The 26143-nt window shown below is 32.7% G+C and overlaps 5 protein-coding genes and 1 long non-coding RNA gene across 17 annotated transcripts; 3 read left to right on the forward strand and 3 right to left on the reverse strand.

The window, feature by feature from the left end:
- The first annotated feature begins 2729 nt into the window (after positions 1 to 2729).
- Trhn (tryptophan hydroxylase) lies at positions 2730 to 10414 on the forward strand. 3 transcript variants are annotated; one of them, XM_076529271.1, is made up of 12 exons: positions 2730 to 3180; positions 3238 to 3370; positions 4574 to 4678; positions 4997 to 5210; positions 5912 to 6015; positions 6258 to 6325; positions 6410 to 6460; positions 7822 to 7920; positions 8008 to 8054; positions 8124 to 8259; positions 8682 to 9155; positions 9292 to 10414. In XM_076529271.1, exons 2-12 carry the CDS (start codon positions 3272 to 3274, stop codon positions 9629 to 9631), a joined length of 1737 nt encoding a protein of 578 aa, XP_076385386.1. In that variant the 5' UTR covers positions 2730 to 3180; positions 3238 to 3271; the 3' UTR covers positions 9632 to 10414. The 3 variants fall into 3 exon arrangements, with proteins under 3 accessions (XP_076385386.1, XP_012137896.1, XP_003702029.1); XM_003701981.3 differs by having other exon boundaries at positions 2735 to 3370; positions 8682 to 8808; positions 8926 to 9155; XM_012282506.2 differs by having other exon boundaries at positions 2730 to 3370.
- LOC105662137 (uncharacterized) lies at positions 6778 to 12923 on the reverse strand. Of its 2 annotated transcripts, none has more exons than XR_013037410.1 (5): positions 12672 to 12923; positions 9238 to 11962; positions 8669 to 9139; positions 8022 to 8534; positions 6778 to 7935 (listed from the first exon to the last, which is right to left on the reverse strand). It is a non-coding gene; the product is annotated as an uncharacterized LOC105662137 (long non-coding RNA). The 2 variants fall into 2 exon arrangements; XR_013037411.1 differs by having other exon boundaries at positions 12668 to 12923.
- Positions 10480 to 12592, forward strand: LOC100880787 (suppressor APC domain-containing protein 2). The gene is made up of 5 exons (XM_012282505.2): positions 10480 to 11328; positions 11560 to 11706; positions 11780 to 11992; positions 12068 to 12210; positions 12289 to 12592. Exons 1-5 carry the CDS (start codon positions 10480 to 10482, stop codon positions 12293 to 12295), a joined length of 1359 nt encoding a protein of 452 aa, XP_012137895.1. The 3' UTR covers positions 12296 to 12592.
- A 500-nt stretch (positions 12924 to 13423) lies between the features above and the next one.
- Positions 13424 to 15628, forward strand: LOC100874659 (uncharacterized). Its single transcript, XM_003702097.3, has 4 exons — positions 13424 to 13834; positions 14699 to 14836; positions 15134 to 15265; positions 15430 to 15628. Exons 1-4 carry the CDS (start codon positions 13786 to 13788, stop codon positions 15495 to 15497), a joined length of 387 nt encoding a protein of 128 aa, XP_003702145.1. The 5' UTR covers positions 13424 to 13785; the 3' UTR covers positions 15498 to 15628.
- Positions 15629 to 16815: 1187 nt separating this feature from the next.
- Unr (cold shock domain-containing Unr) lies at positions 16816 to 23278 on the reverse strand. 6 transcript variants are annotated; one of them, XM_012282513.2, is made up of 12 exons: positions 23130 to 23277; positions 20879 to 21988; positions 20682 to 20797; positions 20426 to 20605; positions 20020 to 20210; positions 19744 to 19954; positions 19435 to 19664; positions 19025 to 19286; positions 18717 to 18953; positions 18443 to 18651; positions 17775 to 18359; positions 16816 to 17205 (listed from the first exon to the last, which is right to left on the reverse strand). In XM_012282513.2, the coding sequence occupies exons 2-12, from the start codon at positions 21078 to 21080 to the stop codon at positions 17037 to 17039; spliced, it is 2592 nt and encodes an 863-aa protein (XP_012137903.1). In that variant the 5' UTR covers positions 21081 to 21988; positions 23130 to 23277; the 3' UTR covers positions 16816 to 17036. The 6 variants fall into 6 exon arrangements, with proteins under 6 accessions (XP_012137903.1, XP_003702031.1, XP_012137902.1 ...); XM_012282517.2 differs by adding an exon at positions 17323 to 17374 and having other exon boundaries at positions 17024 to 17205; positions 20682 to 21988; positions 23130 to 23278; XM_012282516.2 differs by adding an exon at positions 17323 to 17377 and having other exon boundaries at positions 17024 to 17205; positions 20682 to 21988; positions 23130 to 23278.
- Positions 23279 to 23570: 292 nt separating this feature from the next.
- Positions 23571 to 25828, reverse strand: LOC100874775 (ataxin-3). 4 transcript variants are annotated; one of them, XM_003702098.3, is made up of 6 exons: positions 25582 to 25818; positions 25342 to 25506; positions 24794 to 24930; positions 24472 to 24626; positions 24286 to 24405; positions 23571 to 24154 (listed from the first exon to the last, which is right to left on the reverse strand). In XM_003702098.3, the coding sequence occupies exons 1-6, from the start codon at positions 25603 to 25605 to the stop codon at positions 23727 to 23729; spliced, it is 1029 nt and encodes a 342-aa protein (XP_003702146.1). In that variant the 5' UTR covers positions 25606 to 25818; the 3' UTR covers positions 23571 to 23726. The 4 variants fall into 4 exon arrangements, with proteins under 4 accessions (XP_003702146.1, XP_012137897.1, XP_012137899.1 ...); XM_012282507.2 differs by lacking the exon at positions 24286 to 24405 and having other exon boundaries at positions 25582 to 25828; XM_012282509.2 differs by lacking the exon at positions 25582 to 25818 and having other exon boundaries at positions 24794 to 24951; positions 25342 to 25481.
- Positions 25829 to 26143: the final 315 nt, after the last annotated feature.

Genomic DNA, 26143 nt, shown 5'->3' on the forward strand with positions numbered 1-26143 from the left:
TACAAGTTCCTAAACTTCCACGTCTTCAAATTCCTGAATTTCTTAATTTCCAAATTTCTACGACCATAAATTCTCATATTCACAAATCCTCACATCCCCAAATTACCACATTTTCAAATTCCTACGTTCCCAAATCCTCACATCCCCAAATTCCCATATTTTCAAATTCCTACGTTCCCAAATCCTCACATCCCCAAATTCCTACGCCCCCAAATTCTCACATCTCCAAATTCCTACGTCCCCGAATTCCTACGCCCCCAAATTCTCATATCCCCAAATTCCCACGTCCCCAATTCCTCACATCCCCAAATTCCCACATTCCCCAAATTCCTACGTCTCCAAATTCTCACATCCCCAAATTCCCACGTCCCCAATTCCTCACATCCCCAAATTCCCACATTCCCCAAATTCCTACGTCTCCAAATCCTCACATTTCCAAATTTCCACATCCCCAAATTTCCACATCCCCAAATTCCCACTTCTCCAAATTTCTACGCCCCCAAATTCTCACATCCCCAAATTCCCACGTCCCCAATTCCTCACATCCCCAAATTCCCACATCCCCCAAATTCTCACATCCCCAAATTCCCACGTCCCCAATTCCTCACATCCCCAAATTCCCACATCCCCCAAATTCCTACTTATCCAAATTCCCACATCCCCAAATTCCCACATCCCCAAATTCCCACTTCTCCAAATTTCTACGCCCCCAAATTCTCACATCCCCAAATTCCCACGTCCCCAATTCCTCACATCCCCAAATTCCCACATCCCCCAAATTCCTACGTCTCCAAATCCTCACATTTCCAAATTCCTATGTCCCCAAATTCTCACCTCCCCAAATCTCCCAATTGCCATCCCTTAAATTCCCAAATTCCCAAATTCCCAAAATACCCAAAATTCTCAAACGTTCAACTTCCACCCTCCCAACCCCTCAAATCAACAAACTCAAAAACTTGCCAAACAATAATCTAATAAATAATTATTGCTTCCATTCTCCTCCTACTTAAAGTACATCAAAGGTAAATTTATTTCCGCATAAACTACACAGGTACGAAAAATGTTCCTAAAAACCATGTCATTTCTACGCATCAGAATCGATTTACTTCCCGACAAACATGACGATAAACGAAAGATCCATTTCGCAGATCGTACGATACTTTCAATTCTCCTAATGCCAAGAAAGAACTCTTGGTATAATTCAGCGAGGGTAAAGCTTGGATGGTAGCTGATAGCGGTAAGTGATGGACATTGGTAATGTGCTGCATCTGCTTTGCCAAGAATCGAGAAGTAGCTGCTTCTCGAGCTTTTATTAAACACCCTCTTTGTTCCAACGAAGGAAATATAAAGGGAGAACGATTGTCTCATTGAGAAAAAAATTCAATTCTCTGGAGAAGACTGCACTTTTCGGAAACACTTTCGAGTGTAAAGACGTTTGACATTTATCGACACATTTTACTTCTTTTGTATATTTTAAATATCACGTATCGACACAAAATTCGTGTTATAATTCAAATTTATTAGTACATTTTTATTTAGTCTAAATAATTTTGAGTAATTTATTTTGTTGACAATTTTGAATTATTTTAAATAGCATATTTTTTAAGTAGTTTGTCAAGACTTTTAGTAGTTTGTCTGTTAAAATTTGAACACTGTGATTGCAAATGGCTGACTTTGTACAATGATCAAACACTTTTTAATTTTTTAATTACCTAGCAATTTGACAAGTATAATTATTTGCATAACACAAATGAAATTATAATATTGTCTTTATTTTGTATTAATTTTCATATATTTTATAACAACTATTCAATTAATGTACCACTTTCTACCCCTATAAATATTATCTTTGTATTTATGCATCAAAAAATACTTGCATAACAAAATTTATATACCTGCTAAAAATAAAATATACATACTTAAAAACGTTCATACTAAAATTAAAAAGAAGAATCTTTTAATAAAAAAATATATAAATATTTTTCTCTTAAAAAAGAACAGTCGAAGAACTTAATAATCCGCTAAAAATAATTTTATCAAAAATCTAAAATTTTCAAAAAGAAACCCTAGTATTTCTCTAGACTTCTATCAATCCTTGTATCCATGGCGACGTTAAATTAAAAGACAGTAAAAGGCGACAAAAATCGTGTCTTTTCCCTGGTCAACCAATTTCACTTGTCCCAGAAACCCAGAGAACGCCCGCGAGCCGCGTGCGAATCGAACGCAAGTTGTGCAAGGGTGCAAGAGAAAAGAAAAAGCCTCGTTCATGAGATCTCGCAATCTCTTCTCCCGTTCATCGTCTTCGAACCACCCACGATTCGTAAGGTTCCAGTGACGTCACAAAGAATATACATTCAGCAACCGGCACACAGTTACGGTTAAATGGGGTGAGCCAACACTCCTCTTCAACCCCATGGAAAGTCTTATCCGACCAATGGGGAAACTTCGTACCACTGTGCGGCGACCAATCGCGAACAGATCGTCATTGAGAAGGACGAGTACGCGGAGGGGACCGAGGTCTTAAGAAGAGGCGAAGAGCAACGGTACCGGGACACTGTTGCTCGTGGTACTTCAAGGGATAAATTATAGTACTTACTATAGAAATTGTCATCGAGTTTATTTTTAACAGTTCGTGGTACTTCAAGGAATAATTTATAGTACTTACTACAGAAATTGTCATCGGGTTTATTTTTAACAGTTCGTGGTACTTCAAGGGATAAATTATAGTACTTATTACAGAAATTGTCATCGAGTTTATTTTTAACAGTTAGTGGTCCTTCAAGGGATAATTTATAGTACTTACTACAGAAATTGTCATCGAGTTTATTTTTAACAGTTCGTGGTCCTTCAAGGGATAAATTATAGTACTTACTACAGAAATTGTCATCGAGTTTATTTTTAACAGTTCGTGGTCCTTCAAGGGATAAATTATAGTATTTACTACAGAAATTGTCATCGAGTTTATTTTTAACAGTTCGTGGTACTTCAAGGGATAAATTATAGTACTTATTACAGAAATTGTCATCGAGTTTATTTTTAACAGTTAGTGGTCCTTCAAGGGATAATTTATAGTACTTACTACAGAAATTGTCATCGAGTTTATTTTTAACAGTTCGTGGTCCTTCAAGGGATAAATTATAGTATTTACTACAGAAATTGTCATCGAGTTTATTTTTAACAGTTCGGAATAGAATTTATTGTTAACAGTTCGGACGTCTGGTGTCCGTCTGGTTTTAGAAGAAGTTGAGAGTAGCAAGAAATTGGCAACGTCATGAGTGGATCCGGAAAAGGCCTTCTTGGGGTGTGGCTGTACAAGAGGGGTGAACATTGGGCTATCAAGGAAGGAAGTCCTATACACAAGTCGAGCGATGTGGGTTGATTTTTTTATTAGTGCAAAGTGTAGTAGGAAAAGGATCTGGTAGATCTGGGAGTAGAGAGATGGGTCGTGGGGTGGATCGGTGGTGGAACGCTGGAGAACGAGTTAACTGGATGTCGATGAGTATAGAAACTTTTGAGATTGCAAGAACCTTTTGTCAATTTTTTAAATTTACAAATTTATAATTTTTTGATTCATTAAGTTTTGAAATTTACAAATTGGTGAATCTCTTAATTTCTAAATTTCTACATTTCTAAATCTTCACATCCCCAAATTTCTACATTCCCAAATCCTCACATTCTCAAATTCTCACAGCGTCAAATCTTCACATCCCCAAATTTCTACGGATCCAAATCCTCACATCTCCAAATTCCTACGCTCCCAAATTCTCACATCTCCAAATTTCTACGTCCCCAAATTCCTACGCCCCCAAATTCTCACATCCCCAAATTCCTACGTCCCCAAATTCTCACATCCCCAAATTGCTACGTCATCAAATTCTCACGTCCTCAAATTCCTGCATCCCCAAATTCCTACGCCCCAAAATTCTCACATCCCCAAATTCCTACGTCCCCAAATTCCTACGCCCCAAAATTCTCACATTCCCAAATTCCTACGTCCTCAAATTCTCACGTCCCCAAATTCCCACATCCCCAAATTCCTACATCTCCAAATCCTTACATTTCCAAATTCCTACGCTCCCAAATTTTCACATCCCCAAATCCTCACATCGTCAAATCTTCACATCCCCAAATCCTCACATCCCCAAATTCTCACATCCCCAAATTCTCACATCCCCAAATCCTCACATCTCCAAATTCTCACATCCCCAAATCCTCACATCCCCAAATTCTCACATCCCCAAATCCTCACATCCCCAAATCCTCACATCCCCAAATCCTCACATCCCCAAATCCTCACATCCCCAAATTCCTACATTCCTAAATCCCCACATCCCCAAATCTTCCCAAGTTCTCAAACTTCCCAAAATAGTAAAATAATGTCTTCAGCAAGCATTTCATCCACCCATCACTGATCTGAACCTACGAAACATCTCTCAACCCCTTCATAAATATTAATATTATACTTGCTATAATTCTCGCTATATATAATTGCAATATTTAACGAAGAATTGTAGTTATAAAATTTGAATGCAAGTTGAACGTAACGCACGGATATGTTCTTTCCTTCGTTCAGATCCCCATGGTCGAACGAAAACCGAACAGCGACAATAAAAATTCAGTGGTCTTCTCTTTGAAAAATCAAGTTGGCGGTTTGGCACGAGCACTACAAGTGTTCCAGGTACAAGACTATTGTATAAAGATTACTTTTTTCAAAGATTTTAATGACTCTTTATGACTGTTTTTTGATAGCGATTATTAGTACTGATTTTATTAACATGGTAATTCTTTTTAACATTCGTATTAATTAAAAGAGGCTTCAAGTTATTTACTTGACTTCAATTTTATCTTTTCAACTTGTGTTTTTCCCATTAAAATATAATCGTTCATTTGTTTGTTCCTACCCAAAGAGTTTTTTTAGTTTAAAAGAGATTTGAAGAGTACTATTATGCAAAGATTTTGTTGAGAAGAAGCATTTTAATGTAAATTTTGTACGAAGGACCTCGGTGTAAACGTGGTTCACATCGAGTCGCGTAAATCGTTGCGTCGCGGTTCGGAATACGAAATTCTGGTGGACGTTGAATGCGACTCAAAAAGGATGGAACAGTTGACAAGAATGTTGAGCCGCGAAGTCGCAGCGATTAATTTGGCACAATACGAACAAATGGGAACTATTCCTCATGCTCCGTCGCTGTCCGCCGCTGCGAGTTTCGGTAAGTTCGACACATTTCTATTTCTTTAACACTAGGTTTACGGACATTTACTATCTCTACACGCGTCAATTTGACGCAAGAACGAATACATTTAAAGAAAAACAACCACTTAGAATATAATTAAACACTAAAAGTAAGAAATGAAAATATGAGATATTTATAGAAAGTTTTTATTATTCAATAATATTTTAGTACATTACTTCGATATTCTACGTTCATATTTTTACTTCCCTCTACCCTGCGAACTGCGATTTGTACTGCGACCCGGGTCCGAACCCGGCATACGGCTGAGCCGGCCGCGTGCGACCCCGGACTAGCGAAGTCCGTCGTTCATAAGGTATTGTCGGTGCATTCATATTTATTATTGTTGTAATTTTTGCCTGGGTAAAACTAATTTACTAAAAATTTTATTTACATTACGATCGCGTGAAATTGACGCACATCCGTAGAGATAGGACCACATAGCAAATTTCAATATTTCAAAGCTTTCGAAGAAAATAGACTTCAATATACATTTACCTCGTTCAATGGATAAAAGTCAGCACAATAAAATAAAAATGCGAACGGCTTTTGTAATTTTCTTAAAGAAATTCGAAATGCGTCAAAATAATACGTCCTGGAAACCTAGTGTTAAACACTTCGAACTCTGACAACCGTATTGAAATTACGGATACAGAATCTTGTCTGAATGGACTTTGCAGATTTCAGCGAGGTAGACATGCCGTGGTTCCCACGAAAAATAAGTGACCTTGATCAAGCTCAGAAAGTACTCATGTATGGGTCTGAATTAGACGCAGATCATCCTGTACGTTTTTCATGCTAGTTAAAATTTTATAATTTGCAGATAATTTACAAATTCATGATTTATAGTATTCTACATAATTTACAATTAGAAAAATTTTCTTTTTCTTGATAATCAGATTTAAAATTATTTACTTAATCTTTCTCTACTTTTAATAACATAGAAAATTATTTAGACTTATGTGGAGCACCTCTGTATATTAATTTTATGGACGCTATTTAACTATGTATTTTTAAACATTTTAGGGCTTCAAAGATCCAGTTTATCGCAAACGTCGTGTACAATTCGCTGACATTGCAAACAGCTATCGATAGTACGTGAGAAATAAACTTCTTTCAAAATAATTGAGAATATACAAAAATTAAACGATTGTGTACGTAAGAAATTATATTTTCAGTGGACAACCGATTCCTCGAGTTCAGTACACTCCAGAAGAAATCAGAACATGGTTTGTAAAATTATACTACAGTACAGAATATAGGAAATTTGTTTAAAATCTTGTTAACAATTTAGAAATTTTTGAATTTGAATTTTAGAATTCTGTCTTAAATCCTTATTTGCAACTAATATAAATTTTTTTCTATTTTATTCAATTATATTATTTCAACCCTTGTCACAAAACAACTATTGTTCTAATATTAACGTTCTGTTAGTTTCTGTATGTCCTTCATTTTTAATTATTCATTTACTTATTTCCTTTTATATTTACTTGCATTTTGAAGTACAATATTAATCATCAATAATAAATGAGTAATACTTATAATACATCTTGCAAAATATTGTATTTAACAAAAAGTAGCAAAATGCAAGAAATCTTGATTCTCCGCTCGTTACAAGAAAACCCAGTACGTGCTCTAAAGGATGTGAAGGCAATCTGTAACGAAGATTCTTTCGATATCGTCTCAAGTTTTTCCTTCGATTACGAAACAGTTTCTGAGCCTTGCCAATACAAAACGAAGAGTTTTCCTTCCACCTTCCTTCGTGACGTGTGAACAAGCAGAGGTTGGCTCGCATTGAATGCACCCCTTAATTGTCCTTATTCGATTTATCCTCACGATCTTCGAGTGACTTCCCTAATCCAATTCCCGGTGGATGCAATGGAAGTGTGGATAAATAAATTCGTGGATATCTGAGATACTCATCTTTGAACAAGACTTTCAACAATTTGATATTTTGATATTTTTGATATTTTGATATTTTGATATTTTTGATATTTTGATACTTTGATACTTTGATACTTTGATACTTTGATACTTTGATACTTTGATACTTTGATACTTTGATACTTTGATACTTTGATATTTCCATATTTTCATACTTTGATACTTTGGTACTTTGGTACTTTGATACTTTGATACTTTGATACTTTGATACTTTGATATTTCCATATTTTCATATTTTCATACTTTGATACTTTGATACTTTGATACTTTGGTACTTTGATACTTTGATATTTTCATATTTTCATACTTTGATACTTTGATACTTTGATACTTTGATACTTTGATACTTTGATACTTTGATATTTCCATATTTTCATATTTTCATACTTTGATACTTTGGTACTTTGATACTTTGATGCTTTGATATTTTCATATTTTCATACTTTGATACTTTGATACTTTGATACTTTGATACTTTGATACTTTGATACTTTGATATTTTCATATTTTCATACTTTGATACTTTGATACTTTGATACTTTGATACTTTGATACTTTGATATTTTCATATTTTCATACTTTGATACTTTGATACTTTGATATTTTCATATTTTTATATTTTTTAATAATTTTTATGAACATCTAGGGGAACCGTCTTCCGTGAATTACATCAGCTCTATCAAAAGCACGCTTGCAAGGAATATTTGGAGAACTGGCCAAAACTTGTGAAGTACTGTGGCTACAGGTAAAGATCCTTGTTCTAAAATGAATGATGCTCAATAAGAAGTAATTAATCAACCAGAAGTGAAGTAATATATTTAATGTTTAATAGGGAAGATAACATACCGCAGTTACAAGATGTAAACACTTTTCTGAAACGTGAGTAGTGAATCAATGATACATTGTTAAAGATCGAAACTATGAGTGAAAGTTATTATAAATTATCAGGAACCACTGGATTTCAACTTCGACCCGTGGCTGGCTATCTTTCACCCAGAGATTTTTTAGCTGGCCTTGCGTTTCGCGTGTTTCATTGCACGCAATATATTCGACACTCTTCGGATCCATTTTACACGCCCGAACCGTGAGTGTTCCGATATTACGACAGAATTTAATTTGATAAAATACTGTGTTGGACTATTTGTTCATTCTTTTGTTTCGGTGCTGCGGTTAAAAATTCGGGAATTTAGAAAATTGAAAGTTTGGGAATTTAGCAAGCTTGAAATTTGGAAATTTAGGAAGTAATGAATTTAGAAATTTGGCCATTTAGAAAAATAAAAAATCAGAAATCTAGCAATCTGAGAATCTGAAAATTTAAAAAATAAATTTAAGAACTTAGACATCCAGAATCCTAACAACCTGAAAATTTAGAAAATTAAAAAATTATTAATACAAAATAATACAGTAAAATAACCAAAATAGTTGAATAAATTTCTTGTAGATTCCTTAAATCCTACTTTACTTCGATTTACCGTTTCCTGTTCCTGACTTACAAATTATTTACAGGGACTGTTGTCACGAATTGTTAGGCCACATGCCGCTTCTAGCGAATCCAAGTTTCGCTCAATTCTCTCAAGAACTTGGACTGGCCTCCCTGGGAGCCTCGGACGAGGACATCAATAAATTGGCAACTGTAAGTGTACCGTGTTCAAGACACATTTCCTGGTCTCATAAAAACTTTAAAAAAATTTATCCGAACCAGAATTGCGTTAACAAAGAAGAATATTCCGTTACGTATCTTTCTCCACAGTTGTATTTCTTCACGGTGGAATTTGGATTATGCAAACAGGACGGAGTACTCCGCGTTTATGGGGCAGGTTTACTGTCCTCTGTCGCGGAACTGAAACACGCTGTTTCTGCCCCCGAGAAAACTTTTCGATTCGAGCCGGAAATTACTTGCAAACAGGAATGCATCATCACTGCGTTCCAAAACGCCTATTATTACACGGACAGTTTCGAGGAAGCTAAAGAAAAAATGCGGTATGTTAATTTAAAATTCTTTTTATAAAATATAATTAAATGCATACTTAATAAATTTATATTATGTACTAATGATACTTACAATTTTTTAATGACAATATTTTATGTGAGTAGTGACAATACATTATATTTTTAGGTCGTTTGCAAATCAGATACAACGTCCGTTTGGGTTACGTTACAATCCCTACACACAATCGGTAGAGGTTCTCACAGACGCTCAAAAGATTACGGCGGTGGTCAGTGAACTTAGGGGTGATCTCTGTATCGTCTCGAACGCTCTTAGAAAGATACACGAGCAGGATGATACGGTGGACGTTGAAAGGATAACCAGTCTTTTAACGCAAGGTATCGAGTTGCCTCAAGATACCTCCTCTTCTGATAGCGATATCGATAAAAGCCCTAATGTCGAAGCGCCTCAAAACCCGGTTGAAGGTCAAGAATATTCTGATGGTAACATAATCAGTGCACAAGATTAAATAGAGCTCCCAGCGATTAGTATGTTATGTGCGTTATTTAGTATTAGTTAAGAACGTAGTTCTTGAAACTTTCATCGAACCTCTGTAATGTATGCTTACAGTTAGAATTTATGCTTATAGAAAATTTGACTAGAAAATTACTGTGCAGATATTATGTTATGTAAAAAAGGAATAAATAAGAAATTGTAGATGGCATAATAATCGTATTGTATTTATCCTTCCTTTTAATTTATCCTTCCTCCTAATTTATCGTTCCTCCTCTTTTTTTTCTGTAATAACAATGATGGCGCGAAAACTTTTCATCGAGAATAAATAAGAGTCACATGCATACCAACTACCGATAAACTTTTAAAAAACGATTCTTTAGGAACAGTTTCTATGAGAAAAATAACTGTAGTATGTTCTAGATTTGCTCATACTGATTCGACACACCTGTCTCATCGCTGTATTCGCATATATATATACACATTGCTATACATATTGTACACATATGTATAGTTGCATACACACGAATGAAAGTTTAAGAGGTTATCTGAGAAGAAAAGTAAATTTTGTTGACAAGAAGTGAAAGACAAAATGTATCTAAAATGCGTTAAACGTATTTATATTTAACACGAATAACTCTTCTGATAAATTGTAAATACGTATTAATAAATGTCGAGTATAGAAAAAAACGTCTGTTCAATAAGTTAAAGTAATGGTTAACTAAAAAAAATGATTGATGAAGCAAACATTCCTTGAAAAGACAATGTACCTTCCATTATCAGGAAGGTAATGTATTAGTTTTAGTATCTAAATGAACACATGTTGTCTTAATAACTGTACTTTAAGTATATTTGTTTATAAACATGGCACAAATACAAACTTCTGCCATCGATGGATTGCCAAAACATTTTGTCAGTGCCATGCGTACACTTTTTGACATAATGGATGATCAAAATACTGGCTTTGTCAAGTTCTCGGATATTGAAGGCAGATGGCAAGATGATGGAACACAGGGCCTTCCGAAAGGTGTTTTAGATAGCCTCAAGAAAGTTACACCATCTAATGGTTTACTATCCTTTGAAAGGTTTTGCACAGGGCTTAAAATATGTTTACTGCAAATTCAAGCAGACTCTGATTCTAAAAAACATGATGGTCAACCAAATAGACCACCATCTGCTCCAATTCTTATACCTGATAGTCAAAACAAGACAACATGGACGTCCCCAAACACTGCGACTATTAGACCAAATAATGCTATATCTCAGCAACGTACTTTAAGTATGCCACAATTATTAGCAGGTCGAAAAGAAACTAATCATGGACAATTAGAACTAATTGATAGTAGAAATGGAACAGAAGCTAAACTAAGTAAAGCGTACGGACCTCCAAAACCTCCAAGAACAGGTGCTGCCTTAGAAGCTAGGACTACTAATTCTGATAGAAATTTTGATAAATCTGAGATTCGAACTGTATTGCAAAACTGGCAAATGGGTTTGTTAATGAATGATGATAAGGCTATAGAAAAACGGCAATTACCAGCAGTAAACTATAGAACAGATGCTAGAACACTGTTGAGACCAACCCGAATATTGGGAGATGGTAAAGCAGTTGAGCTACAAAATAATCAAGTTAGTCTGCAACCTAAAAAACCGTTGAATCGTCGCAGAGAACCTAGACGCCATACGTTGCAGAATGGTATTGATTACAATATGGTAAAGATGTTCTCTTCTAGGATTCCCAACTAACGATTGGTAATTGGTTTTGGGTATGCATGAAATTTGGTGACTATTAACATGTAGATAGTAGAAAAATTCTTATGCTTAATATTAGTCAACTTATCATATAACATGCTTTTATAATACTTGGACAAATTATATCAGTTGGGAAACCTGTTTTCTTATTCCTAGTAAAAGAAACTATTTGATAATATTTTTTATTTACAGATGAAAAGAATGAAGCAAATTGAACAGGAGAAAGATGTACTGCTACAAGGTTTGGCTGCAGTAGATAAAGCTAGAGAATGGTATTTAAAACAAATCTCTGCTACTCAAGAAAAAATTAAACATCTTGGTCGTATGGGATCTCATGTGGTATTGAAGCTATTTATGATTCTATAAAATTGTTTTAAATTCTCTTTACTAATGTATATGTTTTATATTTTAGGAGCAGTGGACAGAAGCACAGCAAGAACGTTTAGAATTACAACGAGCACGGGTATTGGAAGTTAATAGACATTTAGCTGCATTAATAAGCAGTTGGGAACGTGGTGGACTTCCTCTTCATATGAATCTTGCCTTCCTTAGTGCTCCAACATCAACGCAACTTCAGCAGGATATGTTATCTAGGCTGAAACAGCAAAATCATAGACTTACAGAGGTAAGAGAATGATAAATAAATGTTACACATTAATAAGAGTCATAGTTAACTTATTTGTGATTCTTAAAAATTTAGGAAGTCAGTAAAAAAAGTCAACGAATAACGATACTTGAACAAGAAAAAGACAATTTGGTCAGAGAATTGTATAACAGACAAAGCGGTATGGTTCAGTCTCGAAGAGCAACGATGATTCATGAACAACATGATCAAACATTCATGTAAGGTACTAACAGTTATTATTTTAATATCATTATATATAGTGCTAAGTTATATTATATATAAACCTTGTTTTGCAGAATATAAAAATAACCGACTATCATGAAGAGGATACGTAATGACGTATTACGAAGATACCAATTTTTATGCAAAGCATAGGTATTAAAAATACTAATTAAAACAATTGTTACATTTGGATTTCAGGTTATGTTTATAAAGTATTTGTCAAATACTTAATTCCTAGGTCCATGGTTAAATATTCTAGCATTGCTAGTACTTGAATTTAGTTACATAATGTAAACAAAGTGCCTTAAAAGTTTTATAATCCGTCCTCGAATCAAAAGACTATGTTTTTTTCAATAAATTATTATTCTAACTAATAAACCGCCTTGACCCAATTTTTAATTTCACGATATCATAATCTTTGCTCTTAAAATTCAATAAATCCGCATTCCATACTTGCTTATCTTATAAATAACAATATTTAAAAGAAAGCTGCACAAATTGTGCACAATCCTTCCAGTAGATGTGAGCCGTATCAACTTCCGGAATTATGACCGTACATGTCAAATGTTATCGAACTTTAAAACGTGATAATATATTTCCCTCACCGTTCAGCGCTTCTATATATATCAAATTTGCCGAGAAAAAAGATAAGGCGCCAAATATATTTAATCCTATTACAAAATCTATCATATTTAATACACACCAAAATACATTTTATTATAAAACGTTTAATAACTTTTATGTAATTATTTTTAAATATTAAAAAAAAATATAATTAAATTTCAAAACTCAACGATTTCTATTTACCATGTGGTTTATTACTGGAGAACTGTGTACAATCTTAAAATTATTTAAATTTAGAAATTTAGAGACACGAAAATTAAAAAATCTAAATATTTATAAATTTATAAATTGGAAAATTAAGAATTAAAAAAATTTAACAATCAGAATTTGAAAATTTGTGAATTTGTAATTTAAAAAAATGTATAGTAGCATTAAAGAAGATGAAAATGTCTTACAATTAATTCTGAAATGTTACAAATAATTAACATTGTACGATAATCCCTATAGAAGCTCTACATAAAAAATCGATATCCAACATCAATAATGAAAACTTCTTACTGGTCCACCCTGTATATAAGAGTCGTGTAACAAACGGCCGTTTTTACACCCCACGCATGGTTTCTTGGTTCACAGCAGAGTCCGATGGGCATCCTAACTAAGCTAAAGCGCGTTAGTCTGTACAAACATTTAGTTAATAGTCGTGAAGAGGCAGTTGCCTCCGGCTGCCTGGCTTCGGCGGTTCAGTTTGGTCAGCGCTCTCAACGAGGAGAGTTGTTCGTTGGAATCGGGGGCTTATTGCACCGAACAACGAATTTTTATCCTCACGATAGTGAACGTGTAAAGAACCCCTTTTGAACGCTCGACCTTTGACTCTATAGAGTTGAAGCAAAAGCCCTAACTGCAGGCGCCGGTCGTCGCTCTCTGTCTTCGAACTTCTCTGCGATTATCTGGATTATCGTTATCAGAACACTTCTCCTCTGGACTGCGTACAAGATTTTAAACCCATCATGCTACCTCGATTGGTATCACCAATAATTCTGCTACTTGTACTTATAGGTATGAACACCCTTTTCTTCTTTTTTTTTGCGCTTCATTTTAGCGTTGAACTCTTTTTTAAACTAAAGCGCTATTAACAATACTGAGAGATTGCATTGAATTCGTAAATCATTTTTTGCTAATACAATTTTTGAGAAATTTAACTTTGAAAAGATTGAAATTTTTAAATTTGCATATTTTGTTTAAATAATAATTTTTGTGCAAACATCTCTTAATAATCTCTTTGATATAAAAATATTTTTAAAATTACATTGTGACTATTATGGTTTCTTTAATTCGCGATGTTAATTCATTCAGAGGAAAATAAATCAGAATGGTTTATTTGAAAGAAACGTCTCGGTTCATTCACCGAGTGGTCAGATAACGTGTCTTGATAAGAGAGTATACTTTCGATGATGCACAACATTTCGCATCTCCCCTAAACTGATTTTACTTTGTCGAAGATCGTTTATAATTAACTACGATTTCACTGATAAGAGAAAAACTTAGCAACAATGATAAAGGTACAATAGAATAATAGAATTTACGCTTAAAATTCAATTAACCCACGCAATCGTACTTTATCTCGTTAAACATTTATCAATTTGGACAAGTGGGAAGTGCAATGAACATATCCGGTACAAATACTTGCCTCCGGCAAGTTTCATTATCTCTTTAGGGTAAATAAACTGCAGATACGTTCACTAGATATATATTTATATATATAGAACGTTCAATGAAGAAAACGTTCGCAGAAGTTAATATAATTTCATTGAGACTGCTTGTTAATTTAAACAAGTTCATTTGCTCTTCTCTGATATATTCCATAAAAAAGAAAGTTCAACTATTTGTAAAATTATTTTAATTCCAAACTTATGATAACAGGTACACTGTCACGGGCCTGTGATTTGGATCAAATGCAATATGGATGTCGTATTTACAACGCACAATGCAGGTGCGGTTACGGATGTTCCGCCGAATACAGATATAATAATAATGAAGACTGCAAAGAAGCTTTAAGAGGTACCAACTTACCTAATTTAATTCACATTAGAAGCAGCAATATTTTCCACTAATTCCAGGAAATATACCATCTTCAAGATTTTATATTATAAATAAAAATACATGCATTACTACTCACGCGATATCGCGTGCTAGTGTTCAATAAAATTGATCTATGTAAAAACGTTTGTACGTTTTGTAAAATTTTGCAGATATAAAATAATTATTATTTGTAAGAGAAATGATTAACGTCGATAGGAGCACCCTGTATACAAGGTACCTTTTTATTACTGTTAAATAATAATCATACCTTTGCAGGTAGACGTGGGGACATATGCTACAGGTCAAAACCTTGCTTGAACGGCGGATCATGCTTGCAAATATCATCGGACCCTGGGTATAAATGTCGTTGCGAAGGTACTGGTTACTACGGATCACATTGTGACAAACGTAAGTGATTCAAATTTCAGTTCCCAAATTTGTAAACTTCTAAAAATTATTTGTAGAGGACCTGCCTCCTCTAAAAATCCTAGTCACACAATTAAATTTTATCAAGAATAAAATATATAAAACATTGAGAAAAACCTATCTAATGAAACAATTATATTTTACAGCTTGCCCAGGGCCAAATAATAACCAACGCTTTAGAGGACCGTTTCCTTACGAGTGCGTTATAATTTGATCTGCAACGTTTATCTTCTCATCTATCCGAAATCAAATACATTCAGTATGTTAAGTACAAAAAATAAACATATTCTGCGGTAATTTACACATCTTTGTACATACATAATAAACATATTGTATATATCATAATCCTGTTGTTAGTAAAAAAAAAATTATTGTTAATATACGCTACATTGCACGAGATTAATTGAAAATAATATTTATTTAAAAAAAAGAAAATATTCGATACACGTTGTACATGTCCTAAAAAATTCATTGAAAAAGATACGTGTTTAATAGTTTCATTATTTATTCATCAATAATTTTACAATATGTATGCACATGATGTGTTGGATTCATGAATTATTTTCCGACAGACATTTAGTTTGTATCGTGCTTGTGTTAATGCCCGTTATCATTTTACTCTTTTCGTCTATTCCTAAACAATTTATATCTTGTTTTTGCTATTTTTCTGATGGCAAAACTTATAAAATGCGATTCCTTTACTTTTCACGTAAGTACTTTTTGTTATCCTTTTATGCATATTATATTATCGACTTGAATCGGTAATACTCTAGTTTGATTTTAGAACGCGCGACTGCATCAGGAACTTAACGACATGTATGTGTATATATATATATATAATATATATATTTATTTATTTATATATTATATATCATCTAGGACAAACAATTGGCCAAGTTATAATTTTTTTTTTACAAATTCAGAGGCATTTTTTTTTTCTTTTTTTTGTTTCAACATAGTGACATATTACAATGATTTATATAGTAAAATACATGTCTGCTTTTTCGATTATAAAATTATGTAAATTCACAAGTTTCAACAAGTTTGATTACGTGACCAATTACAACAAAATTATAAATTTTGTTATCTATTATACATTTTAACTGATCGTCGTGTACATTACAGGTAAAACAAATATTCTAAAGAAAATAATATAAATAAAAAATTGTATCAACATTTACGTATATTTTTATAAACACAGATGGGACATTAAACATTACAAACAGGCAGGTTGTCAACAGTATAATAGTAAATTCTTTTTTTTTTTTCAATCCGTAACTGCGTTTATAATAAATCGAATGAAGGAAATGCGTGTAAAATTTTTATTGAAAAAAGTATATATATGTATATAGTAATTAGAAGTTTCAGTAATATTTTGCAACTATTGTTGATAATTACAAAAGTTCGTTACACATTTTTTTTTCAAAGAAAGGAACAAAACATTTGGTAATTTTTTTAGAGAAATCAAAGTAATTCGGACAAACTGCCTTCTTGATTATTTTCATATTGTATAAAGATGATAAAATGACTCGTTGTTTTTCTGTTGTTTATTTTTATATTCTTCTGTTTCTCAACAAGATCATGATCCAATCGACTGATTATTATCAATGTTATTATTGCTGTCATATTAGTTTCAATTTGGCAAATGTTTACGATGCTTATAATAATAATAATCTCGGTACCGAAGTGTATGGACTAAAAACAAGTAATGTAGATTACAATTTGGATAAGCAGTAACCATTTCAATACGACATTACTCTTGGATGGCACCAGAGGTATGCTGGGATCTTTCCTGACTAAATCCACGCGTGCCGTCTGGACCTCTTGGTTGTCTAACTATGGTTAATTTAGGACCTGTGTCTTCCAATGATGTAGTACGTAATCGACTGATTAAGCGTTCCGGTCGTTGTTGACCTGCATCGCTGTATCAAAAATAAAATTAAAAAATCTGTTAATTACTCTAACGAATGTTGTTAAAAAGATAATGGTACTTATGCGTAATAAGTTAATAAGTATATCAGTTTTATTACTATGGATACCTTGAGACATGTTGAGTATTCTTCGATAAAAAAATATGGCGGTCACAGTTATCTGCTGAGATAGAATTTTTATGAATACTAATTTATGAGTAAGTTTATTATACTATATTCTTCTACTATAGCCAATATCCTACTGCATAAATAGCTGCAGTAAAACTTATATAGGGTAGTATATCCAATTGTAATATACTCATTGAGTACTGTTTTTTAAAGAATATTCCTAGTATAATATTAGCTCTGTGGATATTTTCTTTTTAATATGAACATGGATACATTATTATATTAGGTTAGATTGGGTTGGGTTAGCATTAGGTTAAGTCAAGTCTATTCAAGTTACGTTAGGTTAATATAACTCGAGATATCCATAGCAATCAAAATTATATATTTGCGGGATCGGAACCTTTTCATGCACAACAAAAATATATAATAGAAATATATAAATGTGAAATTACCTTAGACGCGTTACATTGCATGCGGATGATTTACCAGTACGTTGATTTGTGATTAAGACGAATTCAACCTGATCCCCTGGTTGAAGTATCGCATGATCTCGAACCTCACTCATGTGGAAGAATAATTTCTTACCCTCATCAACTTCATAAGCAAGAAAACCAAAAAGACCTTTTACTGCGTCCACTGTTGCCCTCCTCTTTTTCCTAACTGCTACAATATTGCAAGCATGGCCTGCCGAGTCAACTTGTAACTGTACAGGATCACCCGCTTGCAGCAACTCGCGTTTGTTAACAAGCCCCATAATTCTGAATTCATATTCCGGTGTATCTTCGTCTTCGTTGGTAGCGTTTATCTTTATCAAGCCAGCATACTCTGCCTGGTCAGGATTTGCACTTCGTAAGGGTCTTATGACCGTTCCATCAAGCACCTCGCTAACTGGTGTTGGCCTAGGAATGCTTCCACGAGGTACCAATTTAACATAATCCGCGGCTACACAACCACCGTTACCTCTACCATTACCAGAACTGATCGTACACTCGATATCAGCTCCTACTTCCAAAGTACTAGCGTCTCCCTCAAAATTACTAAACAATAAAAGTTAGTAACGTATACTAAAGAATAAAATATCAAATAATATTAACTAAGAAATAAGACTTTAATCCATTACCTGAAGTGAAAAAATATTTCTTTATCATGATTTACAGTCTCAATAAAACCAAATCCGTCTTTAAGCGCAGCAATGAAGCCTTGGCAAACTTGACCATTTAACTTTTTGTTGTTACCGTTTTGAGTCTTCTCACCAGAAGAACTCACTATGGATATGTCGACAGCGACAAGTTCTTTATTTCGTTTTACCTGACAGATACTGAACTGAACCTGAAACGTCGATACTTTACACAGATGAATCTATAAATTTACTATACGAACGTATTTTTATATACCTTGTCACCTAATCTTGGAATATTCTTGGGGTCGCAATCTTTGCTGAAGAAAATAACGCTTCTTTGTTGGTTGTCTTTCATGTATCCAATAAGACCGGGCTCAATACCATTTATACCCTGAATTATAGTGCCCAATATATCTTTTTCTATGATCGTTTCAAATTGGACTGTACCAGCTGGTAGATGTTTCAATCTAATTGCACTTTGTCGATTGTTTGAAAATGATGAGGAAGGATCCTATTATAAAAATATTTGTCTGAAATATGTCTCAGAAAAATAAACACGATCTGAAAAAGTATTATTCTTACTTGAATTACTGTGAATTCAACTTCATCTCCTACACTAATTTCTCTATCAACATCCAGAACCTCGTTAAAATGAAAGAAAAGTCGTGCGTCTCGATCTACACAACGAATAAAACCAAATCCATCTTTGAGTGCAGTTATAACACCTTGTTCTCGTCTTTCACCAGATACAGTAAAAGATTCAGGTAGTAGTAATATTTCGGTGGCTCTCTTGAGTTGATCTCTGGTATCTGTAGCAATACGAAATTGGACCCAGTCCCCGTGTCTGCAACATACATCAATCTATGAGTAATCTGATAAGATAAAATAAATTATGGCACTTTAAAAGTACATTCTGTATTTATACAAGTTTTAACTACTTTATGTAACAAGTAGTTTACAAGTAATTTAGGTGAATTATCTTGTATAACTACCTGAGAGTAAAATCTCCTTTTTGATCTTTGTCACCAAACGGGATTTCAACTTCAGAGTGATCTGTATCTCTATATCGAATTCTTCCAGGTAATGGATCATTTTGATGACGAGCTGCAGTACCTCTTTCTAGAGGTTTCAGTACTTGTCCCTTTACTACCTCGTTGCTGACTTCCTCAAAAACGATTGAACCAGGTGGCAGTTTAGTTATATTACAAGCTACCTCCTTTCCCTAAACATATTAAAGGCAATTAAATTTACGTGTACACTAGATACAAAAAGTTGTTTGTATATAAAAAATGTATGTTTACGTTTCGGGTTTGTATTATGAATTCAACATCGTCTCCCAGTTTAAGTTCTTCTTTCATAGATTTAGCTTCGCTAAAGTGGAAGAAAATTTCTTTAACTACATCAGCACGTTCAATAAAGCCAAAATTTTCCTTCATCGAGCATACCACTCCACAATAGCGTACTGGATGTGCGGGATTTTCCAATCTTACGTGACATGCACCCAAATTTCCACTGCAAATGAATTGCAGTACTGTATTAATTCTGCACAATTTTATGTTTTGAAGCAATCTACATACCGTTGATTGGTAGCAATTTGAAATGACACTTTATCGCCAGAACGCAAAGTAACATTCCCTTCAATATCATCTTTTGTATATGGCAGAAAAAAACACTCTCCCCGGTTTTCATAACTGATACGTCCCTGTGAGTCACCGCTTGCTTGTAGTTCTGTTGTTACGAGTCCAATAACTCTTTCCTCGCTTAGCACCTATATTATAAAAATATCTATAAGTTTTCCATTTTTTTCAACAGTTAATTGTAATGTTGTTACATTAAAAGGATTATAGAAATGTTAACTCTCGAATGACAAACTGCTGAGACAATCTATTTCGTTTTCTGTTTTGTTGCATTTAGAAATTTAAGTGCTCAATCTGGGTTGTGATTGACCCAGTTTCACCGTTCGAGAATTAATAATATACTAACCACTTCTGGAGCAATTTTGCTAACTGTACTAGCAATAGGTTTTCCTGTTCTTCGATCATAAGTCATTTCAAATTCAACAGGATCTCCAATTTTCAAATGTTCTATATTACCACTAAATTGGCTAAAATGAAAGAATAATCTTGCTTGTCTTTCGCAGCATTGTATAAATCCATAAGAATGCTAAAATAAAAGAAAAATATTACAATTGTTACAATTTTACATGTACTAATATTTCAGAGACAACCAAAATTCTTACTAGTAATTTTTCAATTATTCCGGTTTCTCGAGGTCCTTGGTTTGCTGATTGATCTTGATAGGTAGAATTATTTGTTGTTGCTGGCTCCTCTGTGTAGCCAGTATTTCCTTCCATTCCTGTAAATGTTCCAAAGGGAAATCTAGTAACTCCGTTGCGTGACACTTTGGTATTAGGATAACCAGCATAGTTTATGGTACTTTTTCCGTTTCTAGGAGGTGAATCCATCATATAATGATCACCACTGTAGTTGTTACCATTACGATAAATATTAGTTGTTGATTGATGTGATCCCGTTATGACTTTGGGACTTGGTATAGCCATTGACTTGTAATCCAGTATTGCAGGGTCAGAGTTCATGATTGGCGGCTGGAACGTTTTCCACTGAGGATTGTTGGACATTGTCTCAAATTTGCACAATTTTAAATGTAATCTTTACGTATAAGATTTCCTTTTTTTCTCTTTTTGTTGAAACAATTACTTAATTTTCTTTTATGTTCACTTCCGTTTCACCACAATATATATATGTATATATATATATACTTATATTTAGAAATTTTTAGTCTTTTCAATTATTTAAGTGTTAACATAGATATCACAGAACGGTTCTTGGTACCTTATATCTTCATTCACTATTATAATGTTACAAGAACTTAATACAGAGGAAGAGAGGCTCTTTAAAATGTTGCAGAAATGCAGACTCCTTTGTGACCAAGAAGTGGAAGGAAGGTTTTGAAAGTATGTTGACCTTTTTCATAAATTATTTTTAAGAGAGTACCTGGGCAACTCTGCACAAAATTGGCACTCTTTATACAGATACAAGTATTTTATTAGTCAAGAGCAGCACAATCTCAGCCGCAATCACAATCACGGTCACTTTTATGGCTCACCTAACTCTTTCTCACAAAGCTTGTGTACATAATATACAAATGAACAATATAGTTAATATTGTTTTACGAATTAATACAAGTACAAAATTCTTAGCACATCATAGACCATTGATACTTTCCACATACGTATGCACGAGTGTTATAACAACTGTTTGATATATGTACTCAATTCAGCATACTCTAGAATAACCGTGTTCCTTTTAAACAACAGTCATCCTTTATAAAAGGAGTAAATCAAAAAACATAGAAGATTTAAAAGATAAATGTTGACTTGAAAATCCTCAGATGTCTTCAATGCGTGCTGAGTGTGATTGTGTTGTTCCAATATTTCTATGTTAGCGTTTCTTTCTTCAGCATTTAATTATGGAATTTACAGTGAGCCTTGGTTTCAAAAATGTCCTAAACTAACAATTACACAAGCTGAAATAAAAACAAAATATTGATTAAATTAATATCTTTCAAAATAAACACTCATGTCATAATGATTACGAGCTTCATTCACAAGAAATTTAAAAATAGAACTAATGCAGATACAGATTATCTTTCATGATACTCCAAAACTTTGCAATGATACAGCTACTCCTTATTTACAAAAAAAAAGAAAATATGTTCTTGACTAAAATTTCTGTATCTCAAACAAAATATTTGAAAAAATTATCTCAATGATTAAGCTTAATTAATTTTTCAAAAAATTATTATGTTCAATAAATAATTATCAAAATTTTAGCAGTTATAAAGACTAAATACAATTTTACGAATTATAAACGAATAATACTTGTATTATATTCTATATATTCGTATGTTAAACTTTACCTTAAATAAATAAAATAAAAAATATACTTTTACCAGAGGTAGTATCTCATTTGTACATATAGGTTATTATATATTTTTCGCTCCACATTATAGGAATATTCAAATATATATGGCAGTTTACAACATATTTTGTGTATTCTATTAGTGGTTATACACGGGATAAATTAGATATTCACAATAATTGACTGCCAGTTTGACATTGACTTTTTATGCTCCAACTGGTATTACTTTTTCAATGTTTTCTACTTGTTTATCCAGATTTTACTTGTGTTCTAAATTTCGTTAATTGATATTACACAAGTAGTCAAGACATCGTTTCCATTAATTTTCTATATAAATCATAATTCTCGAACTTTACTACAAAAGGGACACAATACTTGGACACCCACATGAAAACGTTTAAATGTATGTAATAATACAGTCATTTTAAGTTCTTTGAAAAGTAAATAAGTGTTCGTTATCCTAAACGAAATTTGGTATGGCTAACTTTGAATTCAAAGTGACAACGACTATACCAAAAGGACGAGTTCAAAACAAAAATCCGAAATATTGTACGTACTCGCCAGTTACGAGATTCTAATTTTTTATGAGGTCACTCGTTTCTTTCGATATCGTAAAGATTTATTGAGCTTTCGTGTGCTTATGAAATATGGATACGATTGTCGGGAATCGAATAATTCTGCGGATCGTAAAGGTTTCATTACAAAGCTCGTAACCAAATAGCTTTAGAAAGATTTATAAAACTCACCACGACACAGCACAGCACTGACGACATGCCGCCATGTTGAATGTCAACATTCCAGCATTCACATACAAAACAGGAGCAACTGCGGAGTGATTACAGTTAACAAATTTCAGTTCATAGCAATCTGGTAATATTGTAACATCAACAATTATTCGCTTGTCCTGCTACGTATGAAAAAATTCAAAGGTCAATATTTAATAACTCATAAACATAATAAATAACTTTTTGATTATAATGTTCTAAATACAGGGATTAGAATATAGCCGAAAACAAGTACATATTATAAATATAACTTTTTCAGAATATATTCATGAACAAATGTTACATTCAGTTTTGACATAGTTATAGAGAGATATTTAATATATTTAAAAGCATAAAACAAATATATTTTATAAGGATAAGCGAAGGTATAAATGAAATACTGTTAAGTTCCAAATAAACAAATAACTTAATAAAGTAAAAATTTTAATGTATACAGATCTTTTATTTATACATTTATTTTTTGAAATACTTATTGATACTACACAAAGTAACTAATTATTTATAATTTACAAATAAAATTTATATTAATGATAATATTAAAAATATTTTTTGTATATATTATGAAATATTCAGTTTTTGAGAAGTCTCTCCACTTGATGTCCTCGAATATGCACCAAAATGATTTAGCTGACGCCAATGTAAATCTTCAGATTCTGGTGTTGGAGGAGCAGTAGCACATTCTAAACTCAACTGAAGAGCCCTCCTTAAATCATCATCTTCCTCTGTATCGTCGTTTGCACATGTTTTTTTGTTATAATCGTGAAAATCCAAACTCAGTTTCAGGTACTTATCAATATCATTTTTTTTATTTTCTTCAAAACTTAATTGAAGCGCTCTTTGTAGTTCTGTGTTTTCATCGTCTTCTTCGTCTTCACCTTTCTCAATTTTTATGGGAATTATTTTTTCTTGTGACTTACTCGTTATTGTTTTCTCTTTACTTAATAATGTTCTGGCAAATATATTTGATGCTATGTTATTAGTTAAACCTGTAAAAACAGATGTCCTAAGTGAATTAGAAGTAAATGTATCATTGTAAGTATACGAAATACTGCAACTTCTTCTATTATAAGGGTAATATTTAGGAGTTTATCTTCTTTTTTAATATTCAGATGATAACCTTTTATTTCTGGTTTTAACGATGATTGTCCTTTTGATACAGGTTCTATTGGATTTCTTGTAAGAATATCGTCTGCAGGACATTGAGGAAATATTCCAATAACAATAAAAATAGAATAACCTATAAAGAAACTTATAATTTTGTACTTATAGTTTTTACTTGAATGGACATCATTAAAATGCTTACCTTCTTGTAATAATTGGGCTAAATACATCGAAAGGTAAGTATCTGATATAAGTTCTGGCCCACTTAATACTGAATTTAAATTAAACCATTGCTTCCCAATTTTCCTTATAGTAAACCAGTGACCTTTATAATTACAAATATATGCTTTCATCTGTCTGAAAATGATATCTTTTTTAAAATGATATATATCATAATACATAATAAGCTTTTATTATTTCAATGATGATAATGAATGTAATTTGAAAAATTTGTTTAAATAATTTAATCACTTTTTGCTGATCATACAATATATTAAGAAGAATTTAAAGAAGAATAAACATACATAGGATCATTTTGTGCCATTATCGCTGCTGGTTCTGTACTATTATATGGAATTAATTCTAATCCCCAAACTTTTAATGCACTACTAATAACTTGAACGGAGAAGTATCCACTGTCATCCATGTTTCCTGATGGTTGCTAAGCAAAACAATTAATGCCCTTTACCACACATAATATTATTAGTAAATATTAGTATTTTAAATAAATCTTTTAGGTACATATATATAAACAGTGAAGCCTGGTTACGTGTCCACATATTTTTCTGATATAGCATCCGTTGTTATCCTTTTTATAAGCAACCATTTGAGATCATGTTCCCGTGTCAAATACTGGTACCTCACATACATTTAATCTTCCTTCTCCTTCTATTTGAATTCTAAAATTTATTTAGTTTTCTAAATAAATGTTCAAATAAGGCTTAAGCTATGAACACTTGAACAAACTTCACTGTATATAGACAAGAGTTATTAAGAATTATAATTTATCATAATATAAATGCATCTATAATGCTAATAGAGAATATTGGAAAGGTATAATGCATAGATTCACCTCTAAAAAAAGTTTGTAATCTTCACTGTCAACACCAGATTCTGCCATTCTTATCCTTTCCTCTTCATCCATTTGTTGGCCAAAATTTGCAAGGTCTACAGCATTGAAATATGGTCCTTGTAAAAGAGCATTTAAACAATGTTGTGCGCACAAAAAGCCTTCTTGCTACAATAAATAATACCGTTAATAATTTACGCGCAAAAAGAAAACATTACAAATTTCGCATATATTATTACTTACCTTTTCGTGAAATATGGTATCCATTTTTGTAGTACTATTTTAAGGTAATGCAAGAAGCATGTAAATATTAAGTAACAACGAAATCATATGTCGAATAATCTTAAAAGATTCTATAATCAAACGTCACCCACAAAAATATTTTTTGGTTATAACTAGAAATATGTCATATGCAGTTAGCGGTACTTTTCAATTTTGTAATTCATGTACCTAGTATTGCCATCTTGTAACAAATTTTGCAATTATCACGCATGTTTTTAATTTAAAATAATATTAACATAAGCATTATTATGAGTATTAAGTTAAAAATATTTCTCAAAACTATCAATTTGCAAAATAGGTAGTATTGTTATAAGTACCATATGATGAAAGAATATAAATGTCAAAGAAATAATTATATAAATTAATTATACCAAAAATAATATGTATGTATTATGAAATTATTCCTTTATAGCATTTTATTTATGAAGTCACATATTCATATCAGCTAAATAGTAATTGGTCGAAATAAAATTATATAAGAGAAAAGATCAACGATAGGCGGCGCATGGCGTTGCTTGATGCA

This window comes from Megachile rotundata, chromosome 3 (genome assembly GCF_050947335.1).
Source record: "Megachile rotundata isolate GNS110a chromosome 3, iyMegRotu1, whole genome shotgun sequence".
NCBI lineage: Eukaryota > Metazoa > Arthropoda > Insecta > Hymenoptera > Megachilidae > Megachile > Megachile rotundata.